We start from the raw sequence: 27,726 nt of genomic DNA on the forward strand, positions 1-27,726 counted from the left end.
TCTCACAGCCTGGACCTACCCACAAGCCCCTCGGGCCTGTAATGAGCACCATCAAACCCATGGCATGGCCAGATCAGCTCTTTTATTATTCAAATGTATAAAATATAAAGTTCAGGTGGGGGAAGCAGGGATGGGGCCAGAGCATGGTGGGACGTAACATTGACGAGGACCTGGAAGGAGGTGCCTGTCACCCCCAACCACACGGAAGCCCAGCCGCAGGAGAAGAAAGGGTGTTGTCCTCCCATGAGCCCTCTCCCATGTGGGATAAGAAGGTGCTACAGCCAGGAGTCCTCATGTGGACAAAAGTCAAAAGACATCAGGGGCCATGGCCTGGCATAGGCCCCCACGGTTTGCAAATCACAAGCAAGAGGAAGGGGGTGAAGCTTGGCTAAGCCCCTCCCCTCCCCTTTCCAGGCTAGGCCATGGGCGGTGGTCATATGTGAAACACCTTAGTTGACAGGCCAAATTGTGAGGGGTGGGGCTTGATTAAGTCCCTCCTCTCCCCTTGATTAGATGGTTACATTGCTTCCTGGGTAGAGTATCAGCAGGCTCCTCCCTGCCATGTGGCTGGTCTCTGGTGATGCTTTCCTAGGTAAGTCATATGGCAAGGTAGGGCCAGGCACCCAAATAGTGAAGGTTGGTGACAGCCATAGACCTTGGTGAAGGGGCAGGGTCCTGACATGGGGGTCAGCCCAATGCACCACAGGTGACTCCCCTGACACAGGCAGGGCAGTGGGAATGCCCTGACACTGGTATGGTGGTGCTACAATGTCCCAGGGGTGGGGCAGGGCTGGTGAGGGGAATGAGCCCAGCTTGGTGGTGTCCTGTTGGTGGGCAAGAGGGAGAGGGGCTGCCCCACTTCAAGGACTTCCCTCAGCCTCCCAGCATCCAGTGCAAGGGGCGTGGGTCACTCCCGCTTCCGGAGGTGGATGTACATGATGCTGCTGATGAGAGACAGGGGGAAGGTGAGCCAAGCCAGCACGAAGCAGTACCCAAATCGCCCACCTGGTGCCCGTTTCTGGTGGAACTCGCTGACGTGGACAGTATAGATCATGGCAGCCGTGAACACGGAGAGACCTGTGTCAGTTGGGGGGTAGAGGGAGCAGGGGATGAGAGCAGCTCAAATCCACAGAGAACCCAGGAGTCCTGGCTTCTAGACATTCCCCCCCCCCTCTAACCAGTAAACCCCACCACCCTTCAGGGCTGGGGTAGAACCCAGGCATCCTGGCTCTCAGCCCTCTCCTCCTCCTCCTCCCTGCTGTAGCCCAGCAGGCCCCCACCAACTTCTCTGGTGCCGAGTTGGGCACTCACAGGCGAAGATCTGGAAGATGCCAGTGGCGTAAAAGAGCCCTCCCCGCTCCATGGTGTAGAGTTGGCACATGAAGAGGATGAAGGAGAAGCTAGAGAAGAGCAGGGCCAGGACCATGAGGGCCTGGACAGCCACAAGCCATTCTGCAGTCACCGGGAAGAGGGGAGAGAAAGATATGGTGTGAGGGACAATGTGCAGGTGAGAGCCATCTCCTCTTGGTTGGGATGCGTTGGGGGCTGGTAATGTAGGGATTCCATGCCCTGCACTGAGCTGCAGCCACCCCAGAGGTGGGGGGTGATACAGATGGAAGCTGAGGGTAGTAGTATTTAAAGGGAGTGACTCAGCCCTCTGGGTGTTGAGTCTCATGGTCCATCCATCCGTCTGTCCTTCTCTCCCTCACCACAAAATAGCACAACCTGTCTCTGACTATAGAGGTACCCCCACCCTACCCTTCCTGCCTGCTGTCCCAGGCCCCTGCCTGACCCCTCCCCTGACACCCAACAAGCCCAGCAGAATGAGATGCACAAGTTCATAGCCCCTTCTTCTGCCCCACTCCCAGGAACTCTCAGCCAGGATCAACCCACATAGATGCTACCCCTCCATCAGAACTAGCTCATACCACCCCCTTGGGCAACTCCCACCCTGGTGGGAGCAGTCCCAAACTCACCGCTGTTAGACACAGAGGAGCAGACCCAGGTCTGGGTGGTGTTGTAATACAGACAGTCATACCAGAGGTTGACGCTCTCTTCGTCGGGTAGCACCCACCATGACTGTGGGCACAGTGCAAGCATTAGTGGGGTCCCTGGAGGCCTGGATGACCCGCTCCCTCCCCATGTACTTGGGCCCAAATGCCAGCTCTGGGACAAGGATGGAATCTACAGTGGGGCAGGGAGGGCTGGGAGCCAGGACTCCTGGGTTCCACCCTCAGCGTACAGTGATCCACATCACAGCACACTCTCTGCAAGCCTGGATCCCCCCCCACCCTACCCCTCTGCCTTGGGTAGGGGGGCTGTGCCTCACCTTGTCCAGGGTTGCGACAAAGAGCAGCACAAGGATGAGGATGTGCAGGGCTGTGACCCCAAAGAGGAGGAAGCTCATGATGATGCCTGATGGGGGGGCAAAGGGGGCAGGGCAGTCAGCATGTGGCAGGGCCAGCCCCAGTACCCCCACGACCCCTACTCCTTTACCCTGTCCCTTAGGCAGGGTTCAGCAGGGCCTCTCCTCCCCCCTTAAGCAGGGACCCAGCCCTGCTTCCCAGATGCCCCCAGCTCCCACTCCTGCACCTGGTTCCCTGTTCCCCCCAGCCCCAGACTGTGAGCCTCCCTCCAGGTCCACACAATCCAGCCCTGACCCAAGGAGGGAACCAGGCTGCTGTGACGTGGAGAAGGGAGGGACACTCCCAGCTCCTCACCCACCCTTCTCGCTGTCCTGCCATGCTAATGAGTTCCAGATGTGACTGTCATGTGAGCACAGCCCGTGGGCCTGATGGTAGTGGAGGCCTCCTGTCTCTACCCCTGCTGCCTTGCTTTCCCTCCACACAGAGGCCAGGATCACTGCTACTGCCCCCACATAATCTCCCCCCATTCCCTACTCCACAGTATGACTAAAGCAGGATTAGTTGATCTGAATGTGCAGTTTCCTGCACGGCATAGGGGTGGGGACAAATGGAGAAACTTGAGGCACAGGCAGCACTAGGAACTGAACAGGCCCAAGAGGCAGCAGGGAAAAGACTAGGATAAGACCCAGGTGTCTTGACTGCCCACCTCTTCTCCTGGACCTGGGATAGAACTCAGGAGTCCTGGTCCTAGCCCCTACTTGCACTCCAGTCCACCAGACTTCACTCCTCTTCTAGACCAGGGGAATCAAACCCATGAATCTTGGCTCCCATCTCCCCTCTAACCTACCAGGCTTCACTCCTCTCCCAGACCTGGGATGGAATCCAGGTGTCCTGACTTTCAGCACACTCTGCTCTATCTGAGAAGAAATGTCTTGGGGGCAGAAGATAGGGCTGGATGGACCTGTGGGGCTGTCCTGGGGTGGGGTGCTGGGTGGATGGGCCCATCTAATTCACAGTAAATAGGCCCTGGCCACGGGTGGATGGCATTTCTAATCAGCAGGGATTTGGAGGCACATGGGGAAGATCCTCACTTAATACAGAGGGGGCAGGGGAAAACAGACCAGAGCCAGAGATATAGCCATCTCTGGGTCAGGGTGTATTGGGGGCTGTGTTTATAGGGAACTTTTTCCCCAATGCTGAGATGCAGCCACTTCTGGGGTGCAGCACTGCACTTTATAAAGGGCAAGAGAAGGATCTGAGAACAGAAACTAGACCCAATCCTGCCTCCAGCTGAATCTGCAAGGAGGACTGAAGGACTCCAAGGGCCATTGGCTTGGATTAGACCAGGACACCAGGGTTCTTTCCCTAGTCTCTGTAGAAAGAACAGGGGATCTTCGGAGATCAGAGAGGTGGGATATTGTCCAATAGGATAAGGGATCCAGGACACGGTGATCCCTACCATTGCCCAGGGACCAGTACTTGAGATGGGAGGTACCCCCTGTTGGATTTCTTCCCTCAGCAGGATGCCCCCACAACCCCCCTACTATGCTGCCTGCAACCTGGCATCCCTAGCATCCTCTACCCACTCCCCAAAGCACAGTGCCCCCCTTCTCAACAGCTTGGCACCTCTAAGCATCCCCTGCCCTTTTCCCTACCCCACAGTACCTCCTCCCAGCTCCCCTAGCACAGCAGCCTGAGCCCTCCCAGGCACCAGGCCTGAGCCCAGGTCCCCACCCAGCCCTGTACCATGAGGAAGCTGCCTGGCGCCTGGCCCTCAGCAGTTTGGCCACAAGACTTTTCCTGCTGCAAACCAAGGCTTCTTTGAAAGGGAAAACAACCAGCCATTGATTCCACAGAGCTGGGCGGGTGGGCTTCAGGATGGGGCAAACTGACTCCCTCCAGGGGGGGCTCCAGCCCCATCTACTTGGGGGGTGGGGGGCACTGTCTGGCTGAGGGGGTGGGGATGGGACAGGGACCTGTCCCTTCTAGGGGGTGCCCGTCTCTGGCCACGTGTATGGTGTCCACATTTCCAGTTGTTCTGCCCAAGGGCTGTAATTGTGGCAGGGAGGGCAGGGTTTGGACAGGGCAGGGATAAGCTGGGGCTGGCTCTCTGAGCTGGGGTGGGAGCAGTGTCTCTGCTGGGGGGTGTGCTATGCTCTGTGCTGTGGGTTTGGGTCTCTGCACTGAGAAGTGGGGGTGCTCTCTTTGTGCTGGCACCAGCTGTGGCTTTATGGAGGTACAGATGCCTCCCAGACGGTGAGGGGGGGACAGCAGCCACCTAGCAGTGGTTTAGGGTGTGTGTGGGGGAGGAACGGATTTTTCTCTCCCCTTTCCCAAAAGCAGCGGGAGAGGGAAGCACCCAGCACCCTACGATCCCCCTTAGCACCTCCCCCTGTGCAAGTAGAGCCAAACTTTGAGACTTTGCAAAAGCACATTCCTCCCTCCCTGACAGACAGACAGATATCCCCATACCCACCCAGACTAAAAGACAGGCACCCCCCACCCTGGGGACTGCAAGGGGCAGCAGCAGGGAGCAGGGTACCTGGGCAGGTCTGGGCACTCCTCTGAGACGCAGGCTGTGTCGCTCCCTCTCTTCTCCCTTCCCCTGTCTCTGCGTCTGTGCCTGAATAAATAGTAACTCCCCCCACACCCCTGGCAGCAGCCCCAGGAGGGAGGGGCCAGATGAGGATGTCCTGTGTCTGCTGGCTGGGGGGCTGGAACATGGGGCCCCCACCCCGAGAGAACACCCTCCCCAGCTGGCACCACATGGAGAGCACTGAGTCCCTGCCCTTGTTGTGTGTCTCCCCACTAGCCCTCCACCCTCTGTCCCCCTCAGACCATTGCATTGCAGGCACTGCCAGCCCGGGATTCCCTGGCATTGCAGGCTTCCCCACAGATTGGCCCAGACTGGGACCTTGGTTCCTTTCCCAATTTTGGGAGAGGAATGAAGTCTGGTGGGTCATAGCAGGAAGGCTGGCAGCCAGAACTCCTAGGTCCTATCCCAGCTCTAGAAGGACAGAGGTGCCTGGTGATAACAAGCAGGGGGGAGAGCCTGAGGTCCATTCCAGCTGTGGGAAGGGAATGAGGGTCTGGTGTGCTGGAGTGGGGGTACCTGGGTTTTGTCCCAGCTCTGGGGGAGGAGTGGGGTCTGGTAGAGGGTGCAGGGAGCTAGGATTCCTGGGTTCCATCTCAGTTCTGGGAAAGGGAGTGAATGTCTGGTGTGCTGGAGCAGAGAGGCTGGGGGCCAGGACTCCTGGGTTCTGTTGCAGTTTGAGGGGCAGCAGGTTGTAGTCTTGTGGATTACCATACTGCTAGGACTCCTGGGATCTCTCCCAGTTCTGGGAAGGGACAGTAATTGGCCACCTACTCAGAAGACAACTGGGTGCTGGTAGTTTAGGACCCCCCAAGACTGAGAATACTTGTCACTGATTGGGGAAGAGCTTTGGAAAAGTGGGGAATATTCAGTTGTCTTCCTGCCTAGAGCGGGGTGCTGAACCCGATGATCTGTGAGGTCCCTTCCAGCCCCTAACAATCTATGAATCTATGAAAAGAGAATCTGGACATTATAAATCCTTCAAATAATTTTGCATCCTTTTGGTATAACACTATAGACTGAAATTGTATATATGTTGGTTGAGGTTGTGGGGGAGGGGTGCACCTCCTCCCTGACTGGCAGAATGAGGCTTGGACCACAACACAGTCCCTGATTGGCTGAATGCTTTGGAACCTTGAATGGGGTGGGTAATTTAGCATTTAATTTGCTGACAAGTTGGAACGTTGAAAATCATTATCTAGGGGGATGTAGCTCAACCTGAGACTGGTTGACAGGGAGGCCAAGTTGGTTGTTCCCTTGGTCTTAAAATAGGACATGTGGTCTTCAAGCCATGGCTTTATGTTCCCCAGCACCAGCAGGAACCTCCAGGTGATGGCTGGGAGGGCGAGCTGCACTCCCATCTGGGGCTCCTCCCTGCCCTTTGCAGGTTTCAAAGCCACCAGCTTCCTTCCACCACTTGGCATATGTATGTGTATGGGGTTCTCCCTAGAGAAATACACCTCATCCCTCTTCAGCAGTTGTTTCCGCCAGGGCCTCTGACTTCCTCTCCTATTTTTGACAAGTCTAAAAAGACAGCCCCTACCCTACAGTCTCCCCAGTTCCTCTAGCAAACTCAGGGCACCAGGGCAGGGAGTTGGGGTGGAGTTCACTGGAGGTAGGAAGGGGCTGGTGGCATTTACTCTCTACATCATGCTTTTTTCAGAAGCTTATAAAGGAGCCACAGGAAACTGCGAGGGGCTAGGGGAGACCCTGGGGAATGTGGGGGCAAGAGGAGAGTGGACCCTAGGACAGATCCCACTGGGTCACCCCAACTTCATAGTTTCATAGTAGCTAGGGTCAGGAGGGACCTGAACAGATCATCTAGCCTGACCCCCTGCCACAGGTAGGAATGAATGCTGGGTTCAAAAGACCCCAGACAGGTGGTCGTCCAACCTCCTCTTGAATATGCCCAAGGTAGGGGCGAAGACCACCTCCCTGGGAAGTTGGTTCCAGATTTTGGCCACCCTAACTGTAAAATATTGCCTTCTGAAAGTGGCAAGGGGCTACTTCAAAGTGTAGCCCCAGAATCCTGGCTGTTCCAGGGAGCTCCCCAGAATGTCTGCCTCTTCCACAGACCTCAAATTGCACCCCTTTAGTGTTGCCCTCCAGGATGCAAAGAGAGCATTAGTCTTAGCTGTTGAACCCCCAAAGACTCTCCAAGCTCTCAAACTCAAGAGAGCCCCCCCCAACACTTCAGGCCCTGTCTGAGCAGGTGCCTCTCCAACCAAACTATCCTTCCCACCTTCCACACTCATTCAGCTGCTCCTCAAAACAACCCCCCCAAAAAAACTACCCCAAACCAGTGCTATGAAGCCAATGGCTGGAGGTTTCACACCATGGCAAAGGAAGAAAACTTCCCATTTTGAATGGAAACCCCAAAGCTCACAACATGACACCTTAGTGGAGTGTCTGATGGGAAGGGCTGGGGTGGACAGGAGTCTCTTGAGCCAGACAGGGATCTCCACTCCTGCTCACCCAGCTGGGGTGAGGAGGCTCTCACTTCCCACCTCTAGAGACACCCAGAAGCAGAAATACAAGAGAAGGAAGTTCCTCCTTGTGGCTGGGGAGAGGTTGCAGCAAGGGAGGGCTGGGAGCCAGGACACCCCAGTTCCACCTCAGCTCTGGGCAGGGAGTGGGGTCTGGTGGGTTGTTAGATCAAGGGAGATGGGGAGCCAGGATGCCCGGGTTCTATCCCCCTGGGTCAGTCTCTTAGCATCCTAGCAGGAGGCTGATGGAAGGGGGCTTCTCACTTGGCAACACCAGGCAGAGCGGTGTAGTGCAGGCCCTCTGAAACCGCACATCCAGCAGTCCCAGCTCAGGCCCGGGGGGGGGGGCAGGGCGGAGACGGGAGGAAGTATCGCTTTCCGCTCCCCGGAAACCCCTGCCCACTCAGATGCCTGGTGCCCTGGCAACTGTTGTGATGGTACAAACAGACGGGGGCAAGGGGGGGGGTCGGCTGTGGTTTGGCAGCTTTCTGGGCCGGACTGTGGTGTGCCGGGGTAGTCCGGCCTCTGACTCACGTGGCTGCAGACCGCCCACAAGGCTTCGTGGGGCACTGCATGCAAATGAGCTGCCCCCGGTCCCGCCCCGGGCACCCAGCCGACCCCTCCCCGCGCCCGGGAATCCCTGAGCAGCCTCCTGCATCTCCTACCCAGCACAGCCAGGCGGGGTGATGCGCATGCGTAATTCGCGCTCCTAAAGGGAGGAAGTGGAAGCAAATGGCGGGAGAAGCAAGGGGCGGGGCCTGTGCGTGGGCGGGGCTTTGGCGAAGGGAGGGGAAGGAGCTGTTGGCCTGGCGCATGGGTATTGTCACGCCTGGGTCCTGATTAGGAGGGATGGAGGTTCCCCCTCCCCAACAGGAGATCACAGTTGGCCTCATCGGGCCTGAGCTGGTGAGATTTCCCTCCTCTCCCCCCGCATGGGGCTGGGCAAGACCTGCTGTAGTCTTGATGTGACCTGCCATAGCCTTGGCATGACCTGCTGTGCTGTGGCCATGCTGTGTCCTGGGGTGGACACTGCCACTCTGTGGCCCAGGGGACCTGTGCTGGGCTTGCTGTGACTCTCTGGGCCATGTGCTGACCCAGGGGGGCTGCAGTGTCCCCCAGCTTGCTGGGGTCCTGTGACTTGGCATCTTCCTGTGGCATCTTGCCTAGATGTGGTCCCATGGGGCTGTGGTGTGATCTGACCTAATGGGCTGTTGGTGTGAAGAGGTCTGAAATGGTTGTGGCACAAGCTACTGTGGCTTGGGGATGTGATGGGACTGGAGCCACCCAAAGTGGTTTGCACATTATTAGGTCTTGGCATGAGCAGATGCGTGGTCATTACCCTTGGCTTTATGGTGCAGGCATGTGACGGGGCCTTGGCATGATCTGGTGGGGCCTTGGAGTGGTCTAATGCTGCAGACTTGTGATGGGGCCTTGGCATGACTGGTGGTGCCAGCTGAACTGAACCTTCCTCCCTGCTTTGAGCAGTGATGGTGCTGCTTGTCCGGACAGAGTGGCCCCTACCTGGCTGCGATGCCCTTTGGGATGAGGGTAGGGTTATGGCCATGCTTGGGCAGCACATTCCCTTACCCCACACTGCAGTCCCCATCTCGTCCCCCCTCCCCACCCCCCGTCATCTGCACCAGAGCTGGGGTGTCCAGTGAGGGGGTGGCATGGGAGTGTGGGACTGAAGGAGGTTCGGGGGGAGGAATTTGGTTGGGACTGAGAGTAGGGGTAGAGGCTGAGGGTTACATGGGTGGAAGGTATATGGATGGATGAGGTTGGAGTGGGGAAGGGGAGAAGAGAGGTCATGGGGGGGGGGGCTAGGGATGGACTGAAGGGGGTGATGGGAACTATGGAGGCATGGGAGAGGAGTGGGGGGTGGGCAGCCAGGGGGGAGTGGCATTGGAGGGTTGTTGGGGTGGGGGGGAAGGGAGGGGAGTTATGGGGGGAAGGGAGGGGGTAGTGGGAGGGGTGTTCAGCCCACATGCATTCTCCCCTGCCTGGCTCCGCCCCCAGGCTCCATCCAGCTCCTCCATAGGCTGAGATACTTTAACTTCCTGGAGACTGTAACTAACAACTGAGTTGGAGGCGGGTTGGAGGAGTGAGTGATGCAGAGACAGGGAGCAAGTGCCAGAGTCCCCTGCACCCTTTGGAGGCTGTGACCTCCCCCTCCCTCTGCCTGTGCCTGCTTGCGGCCTTCAAGGACCATCCAGAGGAGACCCAGGTATCCCCTGCTCCAGGTTCCTGGGAGGGCAGGGTTAGGAAGGGCTGAGAACAGGATTGCCCCATACCCACCCTGAGCTGACACCTTCTCCCTAAACTAGCCCCTTTGACTCACACCAAATCCCCAGCCCTCTCCAGAAATCACCCTCTCCCCAAAACAGCCCCCCAGCTTTCCTACCACCCTGATCTGCAAGCACCGTGTGAACCAGCTGTTATTTTGCCCCAGTTTCACCCCCAATGCTTCCCCTTCCCTCAGCCCAGCCCAGCTCCTTTAGCTTCTGTATTAAGTTCAAGGGCACAGCTCCCTGGGAGCACAGGGCTTGTGAGAGGGGTTGTTTTTACCTACTGTGCTGTGTCCCAGAAGCAGCCACCCTCTGAGGCAGTGTAGAGAGCTCCAGTGTCAAACCAGACGCCTCTGCTTGTCTGCCCCACATGTGATGCCCTGTGCTGCGTGGAGCACCCTGATATAAACCCCCGTTAAGCTGCCCTTAATGAGACCAGCAGCCTGGGAATAACTCCACAGTGCCCAGTTAATCTCTGTCTCCCTTTTTTGTGCCCCAACATCAGCAAGGAGGAGAAGATGCCGCTGCACCGCTCTGCCTTGAGCAACCGCTCTGACAGCAGTGACTTGGACCTGGATGGCATTGGTAATGGCTTTGCCGCAGGACCTCTATTGGGCCCTGTCCTGTCACATCCTGGTCCTAGGGACATGGTGCCCCATCTCTTAATTCTCAGCCCCTGAGGGCCTCTGCACACCACTACCCCTTTCCATGCTCCTCCCAGCTGGCCCCAGACAACCCCAAGATTTTAATTTGGCAGCCAGCCCTTGCCTCATAGGCCATGGGGTACCCGTACATAACCTCACCACACCAAGGCACCCCATATCCATACCCCCAGCAGGACAGACTGCCCTGCATTATGTCTTGGATCCACACCTACTCCCCCTAGGTCTGTGGCAATCACCTGGGTCAGGGGCAGTTCCTTAGCACCCTTAGGTGGGTATTGTGTCCCTTGCCAGGTCCCCGGGGTGGTCAGAGTGGGAGAAGGGCTTCCAGAGCCTGGTGGGAACAGCTTGGGGGTGGAAGAATATCTGGTGGGAGGAGTCAGGGAATGTTGTGGGGGCAGCACCTTGATAGAATATCTTGGGGTCTGGGCATAAGGTGTTTGCGTCATGGCAGGTATCATCTTGTGATGTCATGGGCCCATGTTGTGATCTCATGGGATCTTGGCATGACATCCTGGAGCCTTGGCATGAGGAAGTTATGCAGTGGCAGACAGGGCCTTGTATAATGTCATGGGATTTTAATGTGCCGTCATGTGGGTTGCCTGTGAGAAGGTTAGCATGTGGAAGGCATGGCCTTGGTTTGATGTCATGTGGCCACAGTGGGCCTTGGCATATCATGGGTCTTGTGTATGAGGATTTGGGCCATGATAGGTCAGGGCCTTGGTGTGATATCATGGGGTCTTGGCATGACATCATATGGCTGGGCTGCAAGGAAGTTGGGCCACATTTTGGATGTGTGGGAGGGGCTGGGCCATGGCAGGCAGGACTGTGGCTAGAGCCCTTCTCTGATGCCCCTCTCCCTGTGGCTTTTCCTGGCCCTTCAGCTGAGAGCGAGCTGGCCAAGCTACAACGCCAGTTCCGCCTGCTAGAGGGTGACCGCCGTGCCTATGCCCAGGAGTCGCAGGAGACCATCCGCAGGCAGCTGTATGTACCCCTGGGTGGGAGGGGCCCAGTACCATACCTGCAGGATCAGGTGCACAGGACATACACATGCACACACACACTGTGCCTCCCATATGCTGGGCAGCACAGATACACTCCCCCCTAGAATGCTGATATATCACTGACATCACGCACATTCCCCTAGCAACTCACCTGGAACCAGCCCTCTACACCAGGCTGGGTCACTGCACTGCACTGCACTGCACATAGGCACTTACACACACACACACGCACACACACCATCACACTTACACACCCAGAAGGTCACACAAACTCACGTGAGATCTTTCACATAAGATCTGCTGCTCACATACCCTCACCAGGTCTCATGCATCAGTCTGCACGCTTACCTGCAGGCTCACGACCAGGATCTTTCACACACAAGACTATAGGGACATCAGGTGCACACAACCTCCCATGCACTTGCACTCACAAGACTGCATGCTCAGATTCATGCATGAGGTCACATGCACAAAATCTTGCGAACACTCAGTGACAGGCCTGTGACACACAAGATCCCACACTTGTGCACAAGATCACATCTGAGATCTTGTACTCACATGCAGGATTGTATATGCACAAGGCTCCCCACACCCACTCAGCCACAAGACCATAGATGCACAACAATTTGCAATCTCGTAAGACTGCATACACACAGAAGCGCACACACAGGCACACTTGCACAAGATCACCCACACGCTTGATGTGGGATCTCTGATGCACAAGTCACACTTGTATACAAGACTGCACACATGAGATCACACTCATAAGATTACATGTGCATGAGATCACTTGGACTCAAGATCCAAAGCCCACCAAATCTCACCCTTGTGAATAAGCTCACATTCACCCACATGGGTGGTCAACTCAGGTATCTGACACATGGCATTCTGTGCCCACATGGGGACTCCATGCTCACAACTGTGCACTGAGACTTCCTTGCCTTGCTGGGCACCTGGTAGTCACAACATCCTAGATCTCAGCACAATCCACCAGTTCACTGCTGCCACACACCTAGCATCATTACTGTGCCCTCTCCTTGTCTTAGCCCTGGGTCCCCCTTCCTCTTCTCTTTCTCTCTGTCGTGCCTGGCCCTCTCCTTTTGACCTCGTCATCCACCAGTGGCACAATCTGGCACCCCCTCATATCACCAGGAGTCCCTCCCTGCCCCACTACCCCTGCCTGCCACCCATTGCAGCTGGCCAGTCCTTTGTTTTGGTCAGGGCTGAAATCCACAGGCTGGAGAAGGAGCAGGAAGGGCTGCTGAAGGAGCTGCAGCTGGCAGAGAGCAGGGCCAACCAGCTGCGGGAGCGGGCACAGGCAGGCAGCTTGCGCGCCATGCTGCAGCACAAGGACCAGACTCAGGAGCAGGTGGCCCAGGAGAGGAGGACACTGGCATGTCTGGATCTGGAGGTACCAGCTGGGCTGGGAGAGGGAGCCAGAATGCCTGGGTTCTACCCTGGTTACGGGGGAGGGTGGGGGAAGGGGCATGAGGTGTGGTGGGTTAGAGGAGTGGGGCTGGGAGCCGGGACACCTGGCTTCTATCCCAGCTCCGGATGGGAGTTGGGGTCTAGTGGATGAAAGCATAGTGGGGGAATGTGCTGCGCTGACCAGACTGGCTCTTCCTGGGCTTCTATTATCTTTCATTCCCTTGGTGATGGGATAGAAGACATCACTAGCTCTCAGGCAGCTACCAACAGTCCCCTGCATGATGCTCTGGGGCATCCCTGAGTGCTTTGGGCAGCAATACCTGGTCTCTCCCCAGTGAATGGGCAAGTGGTTGTGAGCAGTGGGACCATCCCACAGTGCACTACAGATGATTACCCAGCAGCCACTGCTGCATTCAGGGGGCACACCTGGCTGAAGTATGTGAATCTTACGGACCCTGGTGCCCGCCTTTCTGCCTGGCAGATCCAGAGCTGGGAAAAGCGGCTAGCGGAGCTGCAGAGGCATGCGGGCAGTGCTGGCATCACTGAGCGGGACAAAGCCCAGATACAGAAGAAGGTGCAGACCCTGGAGAACCAGCTGAACAGGGTAAGGGGACAAGAGGGACACAGCAGCTGGGCAGAAGTGCCTTGTGGGTTCATGTTGTGGGGAGGGGGCTGCGAGCCAGGACTCCTGGGTTCTATTGTAGTTCTGGGAGGGAAGTGGGGACTGATTGGTTCAAGAGGTGGGGGAGGTGGGGCTGGGAGTCAGGATACTTGGGTTCTATTTCAGCTCTGGGAGGTGGTGTTTGGTATGATGGTTAGAGCAGGGGGAGGTCTGGAGCCAGGACTCCTGGGTTCTCTCCCAGCTTTGGCAGAGGAGCAGGGTTAGGAAGGAGCAGGAACAGCTGCTGCAGGATCTTCAGCTGGCAGAGAGCAGGGGCCCAGCAGCTGCAGGACTGGGTGAGTTAGAGCAGGGAGCTGGGACAGTCTCCTAGGTTCTGTCGCTGGCTCTGGCATGGGAGCGGGGGCTGTAGTTTCAGCAGAGGAGTGAATACTGGGGTGAGCAAAGTGGGGGGCATTCTCTAGTGCTGGGATTCCCCATACACTGTGCCCCTCTCATCTTCCTCCTTGCAGACCTTGGCCAAGTTCAACTCCCAGCTGGTGCTGAACGCCCACCTGCGTGAGGAGCTGGAAACCATGCGCATTGAGCACAGCCGCTTTCAGCAGCTCTGCCGACGGCTGGAGAGGGTGAGAGCGTGCCCAGGGGGAAGAAGAGGAGGGCAGAAGGGGCTTAGGCCAGGTTCCCCCAGCTCTGGGAAGGGTGTGGGGTTTGGTGGTTAAGGCAGGGGTGGTGGCAGTTAGGCTCCTTCTTCCTCTCTGGTTTAGTGGTATGGATCCAGGCAAGCACTGCCAAGCTTATTGTGGGAACCTGAGGCACTGATTGGGGCTGGGAGAGAAGCACAAGGGGGAGGAGAGAAAAATGAAGAGTTCTGATAGGCTGAGGTGGGGCTTGGTGTGGTGTTGAGGGCAGTGATTGGTCAGGACATCTTATGATGGAAGAGAGAAATCTGACTGGCTGCTACAACAACGATTCTGGAGTAGGTGTGATATATGTGATATGGCAGGATGTGGGTGGTCAATGAAGATCCATTTGTGCCACTGTGGGGCAGGAGACGGGTGTGATGGTTGGGGATGTCTTCACTGTGCCCCCAGGGCAGGATGTAAGGGTGTGGTTGGCTGGGAGGATCCCACTGTAGCCCCAGGACAAGATGCAAGGATGTTATTGGCTGACACCCCCTTCTGTGTTTCCCAGGAGGCGCATGAGAAGCGAAAGGAGATTGGAGCTGTGATTGACACATCCTCCATGGCTTATGATGCCAGGTAGGGCCTGGCCTTGCTCTGACCCCAGCACCCCCTACTGACCTCCCAGGCACTGGGAATCACTGATTGTGCAGTGGATCACTGATTGTGATCACTGATTATGGATCACTGATTGTGCAGACACCAGGTGCCCCCTGGGGGTTAGAGCAGGGGCTGTGAGTCAGGACCCCTGGTTCTATGCTGCCCCAGGGAGGAAACAGGCTGGGATGGGTTGGAGCAGGGGGCTGGGAGCTGGGATGTCTGGGTCTCCTCCCAGCACAGTCTGTAGCCAGGAAGTGTTGGGTCTCCAGTGACACTGCTGCCCCACAGGGATGAGGCACAGGCCAAGCTGGGGCAGCTGCGGGAAAAGGCGGAGAAGGATGTGGCACAGCATGGGGCTGAGATGAAAGAGCTGCAGCGGGTGCTGGACCACGACAGGCGTCTCCGCCAATTTCTGGCCATCAAGGCACAGGAGCGGAGCCTTACCCAGGAGGCACTGGAGGCCCGGCAGCGGAGAGGTGCTGGGGGAGGGTGGGAGACCTGGGTTCTCTCCCAGCTCTGGGAGGTCAGTGAGGTTGTGTGGGTTTGCAGGGGGGGGGCTCAGAACCAGGACTTCTGGGTTCTGTTCCAGCTCTGGGAAGGGAGTGGGGTCTAGTGGGTTACAGCGGGGAGAGGGGCTAGGAGCCAGAACATCTGGGTTCTATTTTGCACATATTGTGAGGTCTGAGTGTCTGCTGTGTGCTCCCAGCCCAGGAGTTGGCTGAGGGGAAGCGCCGTGACCCTGAGGAAGAGCTATTGGAATCCTATGAAGATGCTTTCAGGCAGCTGCGGGAACTGAAGGGGGAGGATGACCTGGACCTGCTGGTGGAAAAGTTCCTAGAAGGTGACAGGGCAGCAGGGAAAAGGGCTTTCAGGCAACCCCAGGACAGGCTACCGGCTGGCTCCAGAATTGAGCATGGGGTGGGGCCTGTCCTTTGTAGGGGGGACCTGCCCCACGACAGGGGCCTTGGCCATGTTGAGCTGAGCAGCCAGTTGAGGGGGTTTCTGTGCTGAGCGGAGTCTTTTGAGGGGTCTCATTATGTTGGTGCTGGGTGAGGTGTCAATGGAGGGGCTGGGGGCATGGGCAGATCTAGAATTTTGAAAAGTTGGGGGGCAGATAGCGGTACACCATCACCTATAACAAAACACATTTTCCTCCACTTTAGTAAATCTTCTAGTTTCTCCTTATGTGGGAGGGAGCTAGCACTATATATTATTCAGTTTAAGATCAAAGCAAATGCAAATATAACTTCGTAAGAATATGCACTGATTTGCCAGACTTTATATATAAAGGTTAAAAAACACAGACCAGGCAAAACAGTCAAAATACTTTATTTTATTAGGCCTGTAGTTGTTATAATTAAATCTCATATCTCATTCAGATTTGTAAATCAAAATGCAGTCTTCCCAAGCATCTTGACAGTGCATCCAATACTTCACTGTCAGTCATTTTCACACCTGAGTTAATGTTTCCTTGAATTAATACGACCACACTTGAGTTAATGTTCCCCTGTATTAATTAGAAGGTTTAGCTAGAGCTAAAAACATCTGCAGAAGTGTGAAACAGAAGGGAGATATTACTAGGGATAGCAAACAGACAGCAAAATTGCAGAAGAAAGGATAGGCTGATTAATGGAACATCAGGTTGTTAACATCTGTGGAGTGGAGAAAGATTAGCAGGAATCAGGGAGATGATAATGAGCCATGATGTCAGTTGAGTCCCTCAGGGCTGTCTGAATAGAATTGAAATGCTGCTGTTCCTTCAGGGAGTTGGTTTTAAAGTTTGGGTGGAGCAGGAGTCAACGGGGGGATGTGACTATACCCCACCTTGGATCTGACCCTAGCTGGAGGGGAGGCGGGGGGGCGGAGGCAGTGTCTCCCCAAGTCAGATGGTCTCTGACGCTGTTTCCCCACAGAGGAAGATCAAAACTTCGCTGAATTCAACTACATCAATGAGCAGAACAGTGAGCTGGAGTGGTTGGGGGAGCACATTGCTCAGGTAGGGACCTGTACTCTGTTCCCCTGCACCCCAGGGCCCTAGTCAACCCCTTACCCCTGCTGTGTGGGCTCTGCCCCTCACTTGCTCTGCCCCTGCAGCTGCAGCAGGAGATTGTGGCAGCCCAGGCACAGGAGGAGTGGGCAGAGCAGGAGCACCAGGCAGAGCTCCGGGCTGTAGAGACCAAGCAAGAGGCAGCTGTGCAAGAGGCTGAGCACCTGCTTGCCAAGGAGAAGGAGATCATCAAGACCCTGGAGCATGTTAAGGCAGGTGCGGAACAGGGGAAGGGCTGGGGTGTGCTCCCACCGGTAAGGGCCCCAGGGCTCTCCCACATGGAGGATCGGAATCCTGGCTCTCAGAGTTCCCCAAGTGAACGCAGTCCCTTCCCTGAGCCCGGAGAGAACCCAGGCATCCTGGGTTCCAGTTTCCTTAATCCTCCTTCCCCACTGCCCTCCCAGAGCAGGGAGAAAACCCAGGTGTCCTGGCTCCCAGCTCCCCTGATCTGTCCTGTCAAATCCCATTCTGTGTGTGTGTGTGTGTTGAGGTGGGGAGATAACTGGGCTTGTTTATCTGCAGGCATTAGGGAGCTGTTTGAGGAGCTGGGCTGTGATCGGACAGGGTTGGACGAGGTGCTGGGGGGTGGGATCGTGGTGCGTGACTCCACCTTGCTGCTCTTCCTGGGGCGGATTGAGCAACGAGCCACTGAGCTGCTGGCCATGCGCTCCTACCTGGCCTCCAAGGTGAGTGCAGGCCTGTGCCAGGTGGGGGCTCAGAGCCTGGTGTGTGCCAGGTGGTCTCTGTGCCAGATGAGGGTCTCTGTAGGGTGGTGGCGGCTCTGTGACGTGGGATGAGAATCTGGGTTGAGTCAGTGCCAGGCAGGGGGTGTGGAGGTGTCTTTGTGCCACGCAGGAGGGTTGGGGGTTATTGGGGATGGGTCTGTGCCAGATGGAGGTAGAGTGGACTCTGGGCACAGGGGACTTGGTGCCACAGGGTAGGTCCCCCCTAACCTTCCTTGCTCTCCCTTTGTTTTTCTGCACAGAACTTTGACGACCCTTACGACCCCTCGGAGACAGCACGGCTGCTGCTGGGGCAGACGGAGGGTGTCCCTACCCTGCCCCGCCCCCCACAACCTCCCACTGCCAGGTAAGGCCCCCTGTTCCTGCAGCCCCACAGCAACAGAGTGGGGCACTGAGTTTGCTAGCCCAGACAGCCACCCCTGCCTGCAGGACCTTAGTCATGAGAGGTGATGTGGAGTGCAGGTAGGTCAGACTCCTGGGTTCTTTCCTGGTTGTGGGAAGGAGAATGTGACAAATTAGAAAGGGGTGGGTTGGTCCCTCAGAAACTGGGGTTCTGTCATTAGGGAGGCGATGGGGCATGTGCCCACCCTTCACCCCCTCACTTGCCTCCTCTCCTGTTTCTGTGAAGGGAAGACCATGACACTGAGGAGGCCCTGACAGATGGGAGCGAGGAAGAGGAGAGACCCCTCACCCACAGTGAGCTGAGGGAGCGCATCCTCCAGGAGGTGAGTCGGGGCTGGGGCTGGAAACCTGGGGTCCGTCCCAGCTCTAGAACAGGAGTGGGATCTGGGGTTTAGAGTAAGTGGGGCAGGGAGCCGGGACTCCTGGGTTCTATCCAGTAACATGCTGTCCCATGTGTCTTCCCACACCAGGTGCTGAGCCGGGAGGAGACACTTCCCTCCAAGAGGAGTCTGGACCCAGAGCAGGCTGCGGGGTGTGCACTGCACCCCATGGAGGCTTGACCTGAGGGCTGAGGTCTTGGGCTCCGGGTATGGAACAGCCAGTGTGCTGGGCAGATTGATGTGGGGACAGCTCTTCCATCCCAATGCCAGGGGCCCCCCATCTCTGTCTCCACTCCTCTCCCCCAGGGCTGGACCCTCCCCTCCGACACTACCTGGGGCCTGGCCTGCCTGTATCCTGGACTTGCAGGTGCAGGGGGTAGCCCCCATTTCTGCCTATAGCTCCACACGCCTACCTACCCACACTGTTCCTGCAGGAGTGGCCGATTCCCTGGCCTGCCAACAAGGACCTGGGCATCTGGGGGGCCCTGGCCTCTGGGATCCCCCTTCTCTGACAATCTTGTCTGTAATTCAAGCCCCCAGTTAATCATGGATCAAAGCTAGTTCCTATCCTTGGTGTGGCCCCTGGCAGGCCCTCCCCAGGGCAAGCACAGCATAGGCACAAGGGCCCCTGGGACTGGCTTGTTTCTGCCCTCCCTGGCAGGGCCTTTGAGCAGGGCTTGCTGTATCAGTGCTGTCACCATACATAGAGCAGGAATAAATGTCCCCAGCAACACTGTGTGCGCATGTGTGAGCAGTGCTGCTCCCTGCTGATGGGGGTTGTGTATGAAAAGGGATCTGTCTGGGACAGTTCACCTGGGTACACAGATGCATCTACCTCTGCAGACGGGCACAGCAGGGGTTGGCTATACACGGGCGCTTTGCCTGGTGCCAAGATGCAGCCATCTCTAGGGCAGGACATATTGAAGGGCCCCCCAGGTTCAGATGGGCTGTGAGTAGGACCCCCGCCCAGGACATGGTGCCAAGGGCCAGACAGAGACCCTAGGCCTAGGTGCTCCAGGGGCTCCTTTTGCACCACAGCTGAGATGTGGCTCCCTTCCTAGTGGCCCCTCCCCATGACCATCCAACCCCCACCTCACACCCCCTTCAGTTGTAGACAGGGTGTCTTGGCAATGCCAGTTCCTGCCACCAGGGGGCAGTAGAGCCCCAGGAATGCAGCAGTGGGAGTGACAGGCCTGGGCTAGTGCTTGGGTGCTCAGCACCAGCTGGCCTAAGGAGGGGGTGGGGTCTCAGGCAGGGGTGGATATGGCCCTGGGTCGAATCTAGCCTGCCAAAGGATTCTCTCTGGTCTGCAGTGGGTCCCTTGGCCCTGCCCAGCCCAAGTGTGGTGGGGGCAGCCCAGGTTGTGGCACATGTAGCTGGTCCAGTGGTTCCCCCAGGTATGCAGTGTGGTTGGGGCAGTGCAGTAGTCAGACTTGCTTCCCAGCAGCTCCCAGTGGCTCCTTCCAGCTGCCATTGCCAGTTATCACTGCCAGCCCCAGCCCTGCTGCCAAGGCACCCAAGCCTGTCCACCCCACCCCCACCCCTGGGGCACCACACAAAGTGGGTGGGTGGGATCTTCAGGGAGACCTGCTGGGACTGGCCTGGGCAGGATGGGGCTGCGGATGGATGGGGAGTGGCATCTGGTTGTGGGACCCTGCTTGCCCCTCCCCTCCCCTCCCCCCCCCCTGCACCCAGTGCACCCTGCCTACAAGGTTCTGGCTGGTCTCTATGGAGCCCCTGGGATCACAGGACAGTGACAGCAGCAGAGCTGTGATCCACTCCCTGTATGTCTCTGCCTGCAAAACTGGCGCCTGTTGTAGGGGCGTGTGGGCAGCAGATTGCAGTTTTGCTTGCCCTCGCTCCCAGACACGGCTCCCTGCCCACAAGCCTGTAGCCCCATCCCATCCAACCAGCCACTCCGGTAGTTTTGGTGAGCTGTGGGGTCAGGGGGGACCTGACCTGGCCTGCAACCATTCACCAAAACTCTGTGGCCCATGGGCCCTAATAATTGCCCACCCCTGGTCTGGGGAGTTCAAGCAGGAGGTTGGCAGCCTGGGTTCCCTCCTTGCCTCTGGGAGGGGAGTGCAGTCCAGGGGGTCAGAGGAGGGCTGGGAACTGGATTTTTTCTCAGCTGGGGAGGGGAGTTGGGTGGGGGTGATCCTGGGAGCCAGGACAGTTGGGCTCTGTCTCCTCTCTACCCGCAGGCTGGCTGCAGTGGTGCCCTCCCCTGCTGCAGCGGGCCAGGGTGCATGGGGCACAGGGTGCTGCCCTAGCTTTGCTATTTCTGCTGGTTTCTGGGGGCGGCAGCAGGGCACTAGGCCGAGTTCTCGCAAACTCATTTCCCGCGGGCTTGGGGGTGGGGCTGTTCGTAGCCGGGGTCAGGCCCTGCCTTTGCGGGGGAGAGACCCGCTTGCTCCTTGCAGCCCCGAGGGAAAAGGGAAGCAAAACTTGCGCCTGGCGGTGGTTGGGTGGAACCCAGGCGGGGTCCTGGCTGCAGCCCTGCGAGCAGCAACCCGTTATCCCAGCCCTGACCCGGCTGGGCGGGGGGAGCCCAAGCGTCCCGGCTCCCAGAGGCCCGGTTGCGGGGGCGGGGCATCTTGGTTTGCCCAGGCAACAAAATATTTAGGCTCGAGGGGCGTGGCCTGGGGGCAGAGCCTCTGGCACTGGGGGAGGGGGGAAATCACTTCCCCTCCCCCTCACGCCAGATGTCAGCTCCAGCTGCGTGAGCTTAGAACCCCCGACCCGGCGTCTCCGTGGCAACCGCAAACAGTCCCACCAAACAGCATTTGAACCCGCGGCCGCCGGTCGGCGGGCAATACTGGGGGGGAAGCTCGCAGCACTGGGGCATTGCTGGAAGGAAGTTTACAGCACTGGAGCTGCACTGGGGCACGCCCCAGCTGGAGGCACTGCTGGGAGAAGCTCGCAGGCTGGGGTACTGTTGCGGAAGCCCGCAGCGCTGAGGCACGGCTGGAAGGAAGCTCAACACTGGAGCTGCACTGGGGCACTGCTGGGGGAAGCTCGCAGCACTGGGGGTTGCACTGGGGCACTGCGGGCGGGAAGTTCGCAGTCTTGAGGGAGCGGTCAGGAAGCCGCGTTTGGGCGCCCCGAGGCGGTGTTCGCGGCCCCATCGCCCGCCGGCGATGCCCTGTGGCAGGGAGTCCCCCGGGTGAACACCAACAAACAACACCGGGCGGGGGAAGCGGGGGCTGCCCGGAGACATTTCAAAGCGCGTGGGGGGTCGTGTGTTGTGGGGTGTCTGTAGAGTGGAGACTGCTGCGTTTGTGTATATTGGGGGTAAAGTCAGTGTGTGTGTGGAGTGGGGATTGGTGTCTATTGGGTCAGAGTGCGTGTGTGTGCAGAGTGGCGATTGCTGGGTGTGTCGCGGCGGTGTGATGTGTGCGTGTGTTACACGTGTGTTACGTGCTGTGTGGTGTGTGTTGTGCACTAAGTTGTGGAGGGAGGGTGTGTGTGTGTGTGTGGCGGTGGCAGACAGACAGCGCTCGGGGCGGTGCCGGGGGGTGTCTGTCCGCCTGTCCTCCCTGCCCCGCCCCGCCCCGCGCCCGCTCCCTCCCGCCACCCGCCACGCCCGCCCGTCTGCCTGCCCGTGCGGCCCGCGCCGGTACCGACCCCGACTCGCGTCCAGCTCCGGACCCCGCGCCGCGTAAGTGCCTTGCCCGGCACCGGCCGGAGCCTGGGGCGAGCCCGGCGGCTGCCCGCGCCCTGGCTGGGGTAGGGGAGGGGATCAGGGCTTTTTCCGCATCCTCCGGGAGCTGAGGGCACCGCCCGACCCACAAGCTGGGGGAGAACTCAGGCGTCCTGGCCCCCTGCTCCAACCCACCGGACCCCGCTCCCCTCCCACTGCCAGCGCTAGAACCCAGGCGTCCGGGCTCCTAACCCGACTCACCGGACCGCTCTCCCCAACCCGAGCCAGGGGAGAAGCCAGGTGCCCTGGGCCGTGCCCCACCCTGCTCTAACCCTTCACAGGTCTCCCTGGCAGAGTCCTCTTCTCCCTTGGAGGGGGGATCACTATAAGGGGCTCGGGTTGTCAGCACCCCTGAAACAGGAGGTGGCAGCAAATGCCTAGTCATTTCCCCCCAGACAGTCTCTTGGGAAGGACTCTGTCTGTGTGTGTGTGTGTGTGTGTGTGTGTGTGTGTGCGCGCGCGCGCCAGGCCATGGTGGGGTGGAAATGCACCCTGATACTCTGCTCCTCAGTGCAGCCCTTCCCCGCCTCTGTTCCCTTGTCATTGATTGTGGGGCTGCTGGGGTGGGGGCTCCCTGTTTCTGCACTAGTGTGTGTGCACATGTGCACGTGTATGAGGGTGTGGTGGGGTTGGAAATGCACCCTGATATTGTAACCCCAGTGCAGCCCTTCCCTGTCTCTGTCCCCTCGTCAGTGACTGCAGGGATGCTTGGGGGGGGGAAGGAGGGGGTAGCTCCTTGCTTGTTCACTCGTGTGTGTGTGTGTGTGTGTGTGTGTGTGTGTGTGTGTGTGTGTGCGCACGTGCACACGTGCATGCATGAGGGTGTGGTGGGGGTGGAAATACATCCTGGTATTCAACCCCCACAATGCAGCTCTTCCCATCTCCATCCCCCCATCAGTAATTGTGGGGCTGCTTGGGGTAGGGGGGAGGGGGGCTCCTTGCTTGTGCATGTGTGCACACATGTGTGTAATGGCTGCCCAGCCCCAGGCAGTGTGGTGTGGCCAGCTCCCCTGACCCCAGGGCATTGGGTTGGGTGAGGTATGAGGTATCTGGTGCTCATAGTTTTGGCAAGCATGCAGCACTTGCACTCTAGCCCTTGCAGGCACCTGGGTAGATGACTGGAAACTGAGATAACTGGAAACCACACTTCCTGCCACTCTTACCAGGGTGTGGGCGGGGGGGGGAGGGGGTCCTCACACACAGGACGTTACAGTGGGTGGGGGTGTGGCTGAGCCAGGACACCTGGGTTCTGCCCCAACTCTGGGAGAGGAGTGGTATGGAGCTGGGAGGTGGCTGGGACCCAGGATGCCTGGTTACTGTGTGGGGCTCTGCCAGGGGAATGTGCATTTTTACATGAGTTTGTGTTGTGGCTGATGCATCTGTGTACACAGGCGTTTCCTGTCTGGGATGGGTCTGTGCTTTTGTGTGTAGCTGGCGTGGGTGTATATGGGGCTACATCCTAAAGGTGTGTGTCCGTGGGGCTGGGGTGTCTGTGGGGCTGGGGTGAGCTTGCCTGTCTGCGGGGTGGGTCTTTTCTTGAGCTCTGTGTATACGTGTGTGTACATGGGGCTGTGTCCTAAAGGTGCGTGATATGACGTACACGTGTGATGACCCCCTTATGCCCATGCCTGGGCTCTTCCACCTCTCCCTCCCATGGTAGGGCCTTGCCCCTCCCCAGCTCTAGTTTCCCGAATGTTCTCGGGCCAAAGACACTTGTGAGTGCTTGTGCAAACCCTGTGAGGTGCAGTCACGCCTGTGGGTCAGTCTGCCCCATGTGGACAGAGCCCTGCATCCAGTTACGCCGGGCTAGGGAGTCTGAGCTGCTTGGTCCTTGTGTATGGGGGTGGGGGGGTGGGCTCTGATCCACCCCCTAGGGATTCTGCAGGCATAAACAGCCCTGGCACTGCCCACCCTCAGCCACACCCTAGGGCACATCTCCCTCTAGCCAAGTTGGATCAGAAGGATCCTGCCTTGTTCATGGTGTTTGTGTCTGTCATGGTAGCCCTCCAGGGACATCGAGCACCCAACCTAGAAGAGAACCCAGGCATCCTGGCTCCCAGCCCTGCCTGCTCTGACTACTAGATCCCACTCCCCCGCCTCCCCAGAACTGGGGAGAGAACCCAGGCATCCTGGCTCCACCCTGCTGAGCAGAAAACTCCCAGAACAAGGAGGCTCTGTGCTCTGGTCCTCCCCCAAGGATGGGGGAAACCCAGAGTTGGTCCCAGCCCTGCTAGGTTGAACTGGGATTGAGAATAACATCCAGGGGGGAAGGATTTTCTGTCTGCCCTTATATGGGCTCCAGGCTGCAAACAGTTCCTTTCTAACACCACTCTCTGGACCCCTGCCCGACACCACTGGGGCCTTGCTGCCTCCAGCCAGCGCAGGAAGTGTAGTGGGGCATTGGGTAAGATGGAGTCTGGGAGCTAGGATGCCTGGGTTCTTGCCCCACTTTGGGGGTGAGTGGGCTCTCAGGGTTAAAACTGTGGGGCTGGAAGCCTGGATACCTGGGCTGTCTCCCAGCTCTGGGAAGGCAGTAATATGGTAATTAAGCAGCAATGAGTAATCATTAGTAAAGTGAATTGACACAATATAATCTACAGTATGTATGAACTACAAGATCACCTTTCCACTGACATGGGGAAAAAATTTGTCAGTTGCATTATCCAGCCACATACCACACACCACTATAGTCGGACCTATAAAGCACAGACACGCCCAGTGCGCTGCATGGATATAACAACCCCCTCCGGCTGGGCAGCCTGGTAGTACAACAGGATGCCTGGGTCCCAAGGTGTGTGTGTGTCTCCACTAGGCCTGGTGGGGGGATGCTGTACATCTCCCTCCCCCACACCAGGCCTGGGGTGGGGAAACAGTGCAGGGGTTGGGGAGGACATTATTGATGGGTGGGTGGGAGTGGGGCTAGGGATTTAGGCGTAGGAGTGAGAACCAGTGCCCAGCTGTGTGTGCAATGGTGCTGCCCCTTACTGTGTATATGCGTGTGTGCCCCATTGCCTTCTACCTCTGTGCATGCACCCTGATCCCTGTGTGTCCCACTTCTAAGGCTATTTGTCCCCCGTTTGTTGTGTGTGTGTGTGTGTGTGTGTGTGTGTGTGTGTGTGTGTGTACACCCTGCCCCATGCATGCGTTTAGCCCATGCCTATGCCCCTTGCAGCCCACATGCACATGTTCCCCATGCACCCCTTGCCCTGTGCTCACTCATGCTCCCTCTGTCTGCCCTCCAGGTGAACCAACCATGCCAGTGCAGCGCTCCAGCTCAGTGGGCAACACTCAGGTGCTGACATCTGCGGTAGGCATCGTGCGCCTGCTGGAGGCCCTCTTCACCTGCGTCACCTTCAGCCTGGTGGCCAGCCATGGGGGCTCGTGGGGTGGCAACGGCGACTGGTGCATGTTTTCGTGGTGCTTCTGCTTTGCTGTGACAGTTTTGGTGCTGCTGGTGGAGTTTGTGGGGCTCCAGCACCGCATACCTGTCTCCTGGAAGAACTTCCCCATCACCTTCGCCATGTATGCCGCCCTCTTCACCCTCTCAGCCTCTGTCATCTATCCTGTCACCTATGTCAAGGACAGGCAGTCCTTGCCAGGGCAGGACTACCGCATTGCTGCCACTGTCTTCTCCTGCCTCGCCTGCGTGGCCTATTCCACCGAGGTCACCATGACCCGTGCCAAGCCAGGAGAGGTCACTGGCTACATGGCCACGGTGCCTGGGCTGCTCAAGGTGGTGGAGACCTTCATCGCCTGCATCATCTTTGTCTTCATCAGCAAGCCAGTGGTTTATGATCAGAATGAGGCCCTGAAGTGGTGCCTGGCTGTGTACTGTATCTGCTTCATCCTTTCGCTGGTTGTCATTGTGCTGTGTGTCGGGGAGTGCACTGGCTGGCTGCCTTGTGCCTTCAACAAGTTCCTCAGCGGATACACGCTCCTGGCTGTGATCCTCTATGCCTCTGCCACCGTCCTCTGGCCCCTCTACAAGTTTGACAGTAAGCATGGGGGGGACCCCAAGCGGCCCAGCAACTGCCAGCATCATACCTTCTGCACCTGGGACAAGGTGCTGGCCATCGCTGTGCTCACTGCCATCAATCTGCTAGTCTACCTGGCTGACCTGATCTACTCTGCCCGCCTCATCTTCATTCAAGTCTAGGCACTTGCGCTGCTTGGGGGAAGGACAGGGAGGGGGCTGTGTGGCCTGGCACCTGCAACTTGCCAGGTGGGTCCCACCCTGGGCTTCCTGCTGCCTCCAGCCCCTTCCCCCCTCCTCTCTGGGACTTGCCCTCTCACATCCCTTCTTTTCTCTTTGCCTCATTCATTCTTTTTTCTGCACTCATTTTCCTTCCTATCTGCACTTTCCTTTATTCATTCCTTCTCTCCTTCATTTTCTCTTTCCCCTTCCTCTCTCTCTCTTTCTTTCTTCCCCCTTTTTACACCTAATTGCTTTGGATGCCCCCCTGCCCCACCTCAGCCCGTAGGTCTTACGAGCCAGAAGCTGTCACATCCCCTCCCTGCACCAGAGCAGCGTCTGGTCTGGGAGGGGGAATTCAGGGCTGATTGCTGGTTCTTAGCCCTTTACCCCACCGGGAGCAGTGACCAGGGGCAGGTCTGGGGACTGACCACAAGGACCAGTGTAGACCAGTAGGTCCAGCATGTGTTGGGACTTAGAAGCCAGTGCTGCCAGTCCCAACTAATTCATCATGGGCAGAAGGGCATGGAGAAGCTAAAGGTGAGGTGACAACTCCCCTTTACTGAAAAGATTTGTCTGGAGGTTGAAAGGCTTGCTGGCTGGCTTCTTAAAGGTAATGGGTCCACTTGGTCATCTGGCTGCCAAAGGACTTTCTTGGTTAAAGAGAAGTAGCCTTTAATGAGAATATTTATCTGGGGGTTAGAAGCATTTGCCTGCTAGCATCTTAAAGGTGAATCACTGAATTCCCCCCCCCCCCCCCCCTTGCTGGAAAACATAAACATTTGCTTCATTCCTGAATATTTATCCAGGTGTTATTTATCCAGGTGTTATAAATGGCAGCCATTATCTTAAAGGTAATGTCCCACTTATTGCAAAAATCCTGTGCCTCACTTTGCTATAAGTTAGCTAGATGCTTGACTCTGTATCATTCATTGGATTTTTATATCTATTTTTTACACTCCTGTAAGCTCAGAGGAGATCCAAACAACAGCTTGTTCTATCACGACTGAGTTACCAAATTGAGGAGTTTTTATATCCATATCAATATATAGAGGGGAAAAAAACCCTGATAACAGAACAATAAAAGTGTAAAATGTTCTTTCTGTCTGTGCTTTCTGTCTCTTGGGTGTGGCTGGGCGGAGCCGATGGAGTTCTTACGGCTTCCTCAGGGGGAAGTTGGTGTTGGGAGAAGTTATTCACTGCATAAAGAGGCCAGCTGGCTCAGGGCTGGACTAAGGAAGGGGTCTTTCCCTTCTGGGAGGTGGGGTGCTGGCCCAGGCTGGGGCACTGGCTGGATGGCTGGAGGCAGGGAGGAAGGGTTGAGCTATGTCACTGGACAGTCTGCATCTGTCCAGAGTCTGCAGCCAAGCCTCTGGGGAAGGGAATGGAAACTCCAGCTTGTGGCTCCAGCTCCATTTCCGCTCTAAGGAGCCCTGTGAACACAGCTGTTGTTCTCCCCACTGGGCAGGGCCTCAGGATGGAACATGCCACAGGTTGGCAAGACAGCAGTGCTCAGCCCTCCCCCTACCCCCCATG

General features: G+C 57.5%; 2 protein-coding genes across 16 annotated transcripts; one reads left to right on the forward strand and one right to left on the reverse strand.

The window, feature by feature from the left end:
- Positions 1-62: 62 nt before the first annotated feature.
- On the reverse strand, positions 63-4,991 carry EMP3 (epithelial membrane protein 3). Of its 2 annotated transcripts, none has more exons than XM_006277629.4 (5): positions 4,909-4,991; positions 2,330-2,415; positions 1,977-2,079; positions 1,312-1,452; positions 63-1,077 (listed from the first exon to the last, which is right to left on the reverse strand). In XM_006277629.4, the coding sequence occupies exons 2-5, from the start codon at positions 2,405-2,407 to the stop codon at positions 908-910; spliced, it is 492 nt and encodes a 163-aa protein (XP_006277691.1). In that variant the 5' UTR covers positions 2,408-2,415; positions 4,909-4,991; the 3' UTR covers positions 63-907. The 2 variants fall into 2 exon arrangements, with proteins under 2 accessions (XP_006277691.1, XP_019344365.1); XM_019488820.2 differs by lacking the exon at positions 4,909-4,991 and adding an exon at positions 2,593-2,615.
- Positions 4,992-8,231: 3,240 nt separating this feature from the next.
- On the forward strand, positions 8,232-27,288 carry ODAD1 (outer dynein arm docking complex subunit 1). Of its 14 annotated transcripts, XM_019488810.2 has the most exons (17): positions 8,236-8,351; positions 8,804-8,993; positions 9,462-9,669; positions 10,236-10,315; positions 11,277-11,376; positions 12,618-12,807; positions 13,306-13,428; positions 13,956-14,069; positions 14,635-14,702; positions 15,012-15,199; positions 15,430-15,564; positions 16,637-16,719; positions 16,818-16,986; positions 17,293-17,456; positions 17,756-17,859; positions 18,142-18,238; positions 18,386-19,033. In XM_019488810.2, exons 4-17 carry the CDS (start codon positions 10,249-10,251, stop codon positions 18,473-18,475), a joined length of 1,692 nt encoding a protein of 563 aa, XP_019344355.1. In that variant the 5' UTR covers positions 8,236-8,351; positions 8,804-8,993; positions 9,462-9,669; positions 10,236-10,248; the 3' UTR covers positions 18,476-19,033. The 14 variants fall into 14 exon arrangements, 13 of the variants coding, with proteins under 13 accessions (XP_059584083.1, XP_059584081.1, XP_059584078.1 ...); XM_014599701.3 differs by lacking the exon at positions 8,804-8,993; XM_059728096.1 differs by lacking the exons at positions 8,804-8,993; positions 9,462-9,669.
- Positions 27,289-27,726: the final 438 nt, after the last annotated feature.

The sequence above is a fragment of the Alligator mississippiensis genome, chromosome 5 (assembly GCF_030867095.1).
Source record: "Alligator mississippiensis isolate rAllMis1 chromosome 5, rAllMis1, whole genome shotgun sequence".
Lineage (NCBI taxonomy): Eukaryota > Metazoa > Chordata > Crocodylia > Alligatoridae > Alligator > Alligator mississippiensis.

What these genes read in the sequence shown, in the direction of transcription:
- EMP3 (XM_006277629.4), bottom strand. Translation starts at nt 2,407, where the DNA reads ATGAGCTTCCTCCTCTTTGGGGTCACAGCCCTGCACATCCTCATCCTT. An exon ending in TTGTCGCAACCCTGGACAAG is followed by an intron (nt 2,080 to 2,329) that starts GTGAGGCACAGC and finishes CTGTGCCCACAG; the next exon opens with TCATGGTGGGTGCTACCCGA. An exon ending in CATCTTCCAGATCTTCGCCT is followed by an intron (nt 1,078 to 1,311) that starts GTGAGTGCCCAA and finishes CAACTGACACAG; the next exon opens with GTCTCTCCGTGTTCACGGCT.
- ODAD1 (XM_059728095.1), top strand. Translation starts at nt 12,277, where the DNA reads ATGGCATTCTGTGCCCACATGGGGACTCCATGCTCACAACTGTGCACT. An exon ending in TGGCATGTCTGGATCTGGAG is followed by an intron (nt 12,808 to 13,305) that starts GTACCAGCTGGG and finishes TCTGCCTGGCAG; the next exon opens with ATCCAGAGCTGGGAAAAGCG. An exon ending in GGGAGCGCATCCTCCAGGAG is followed by an intron (nt 18,239 to 18,385) that starts GTGAGTCGGGGC and finishes TTCCCACACCAG; the next exon opens with GTGCTGAGCCGGGAGGAGAC.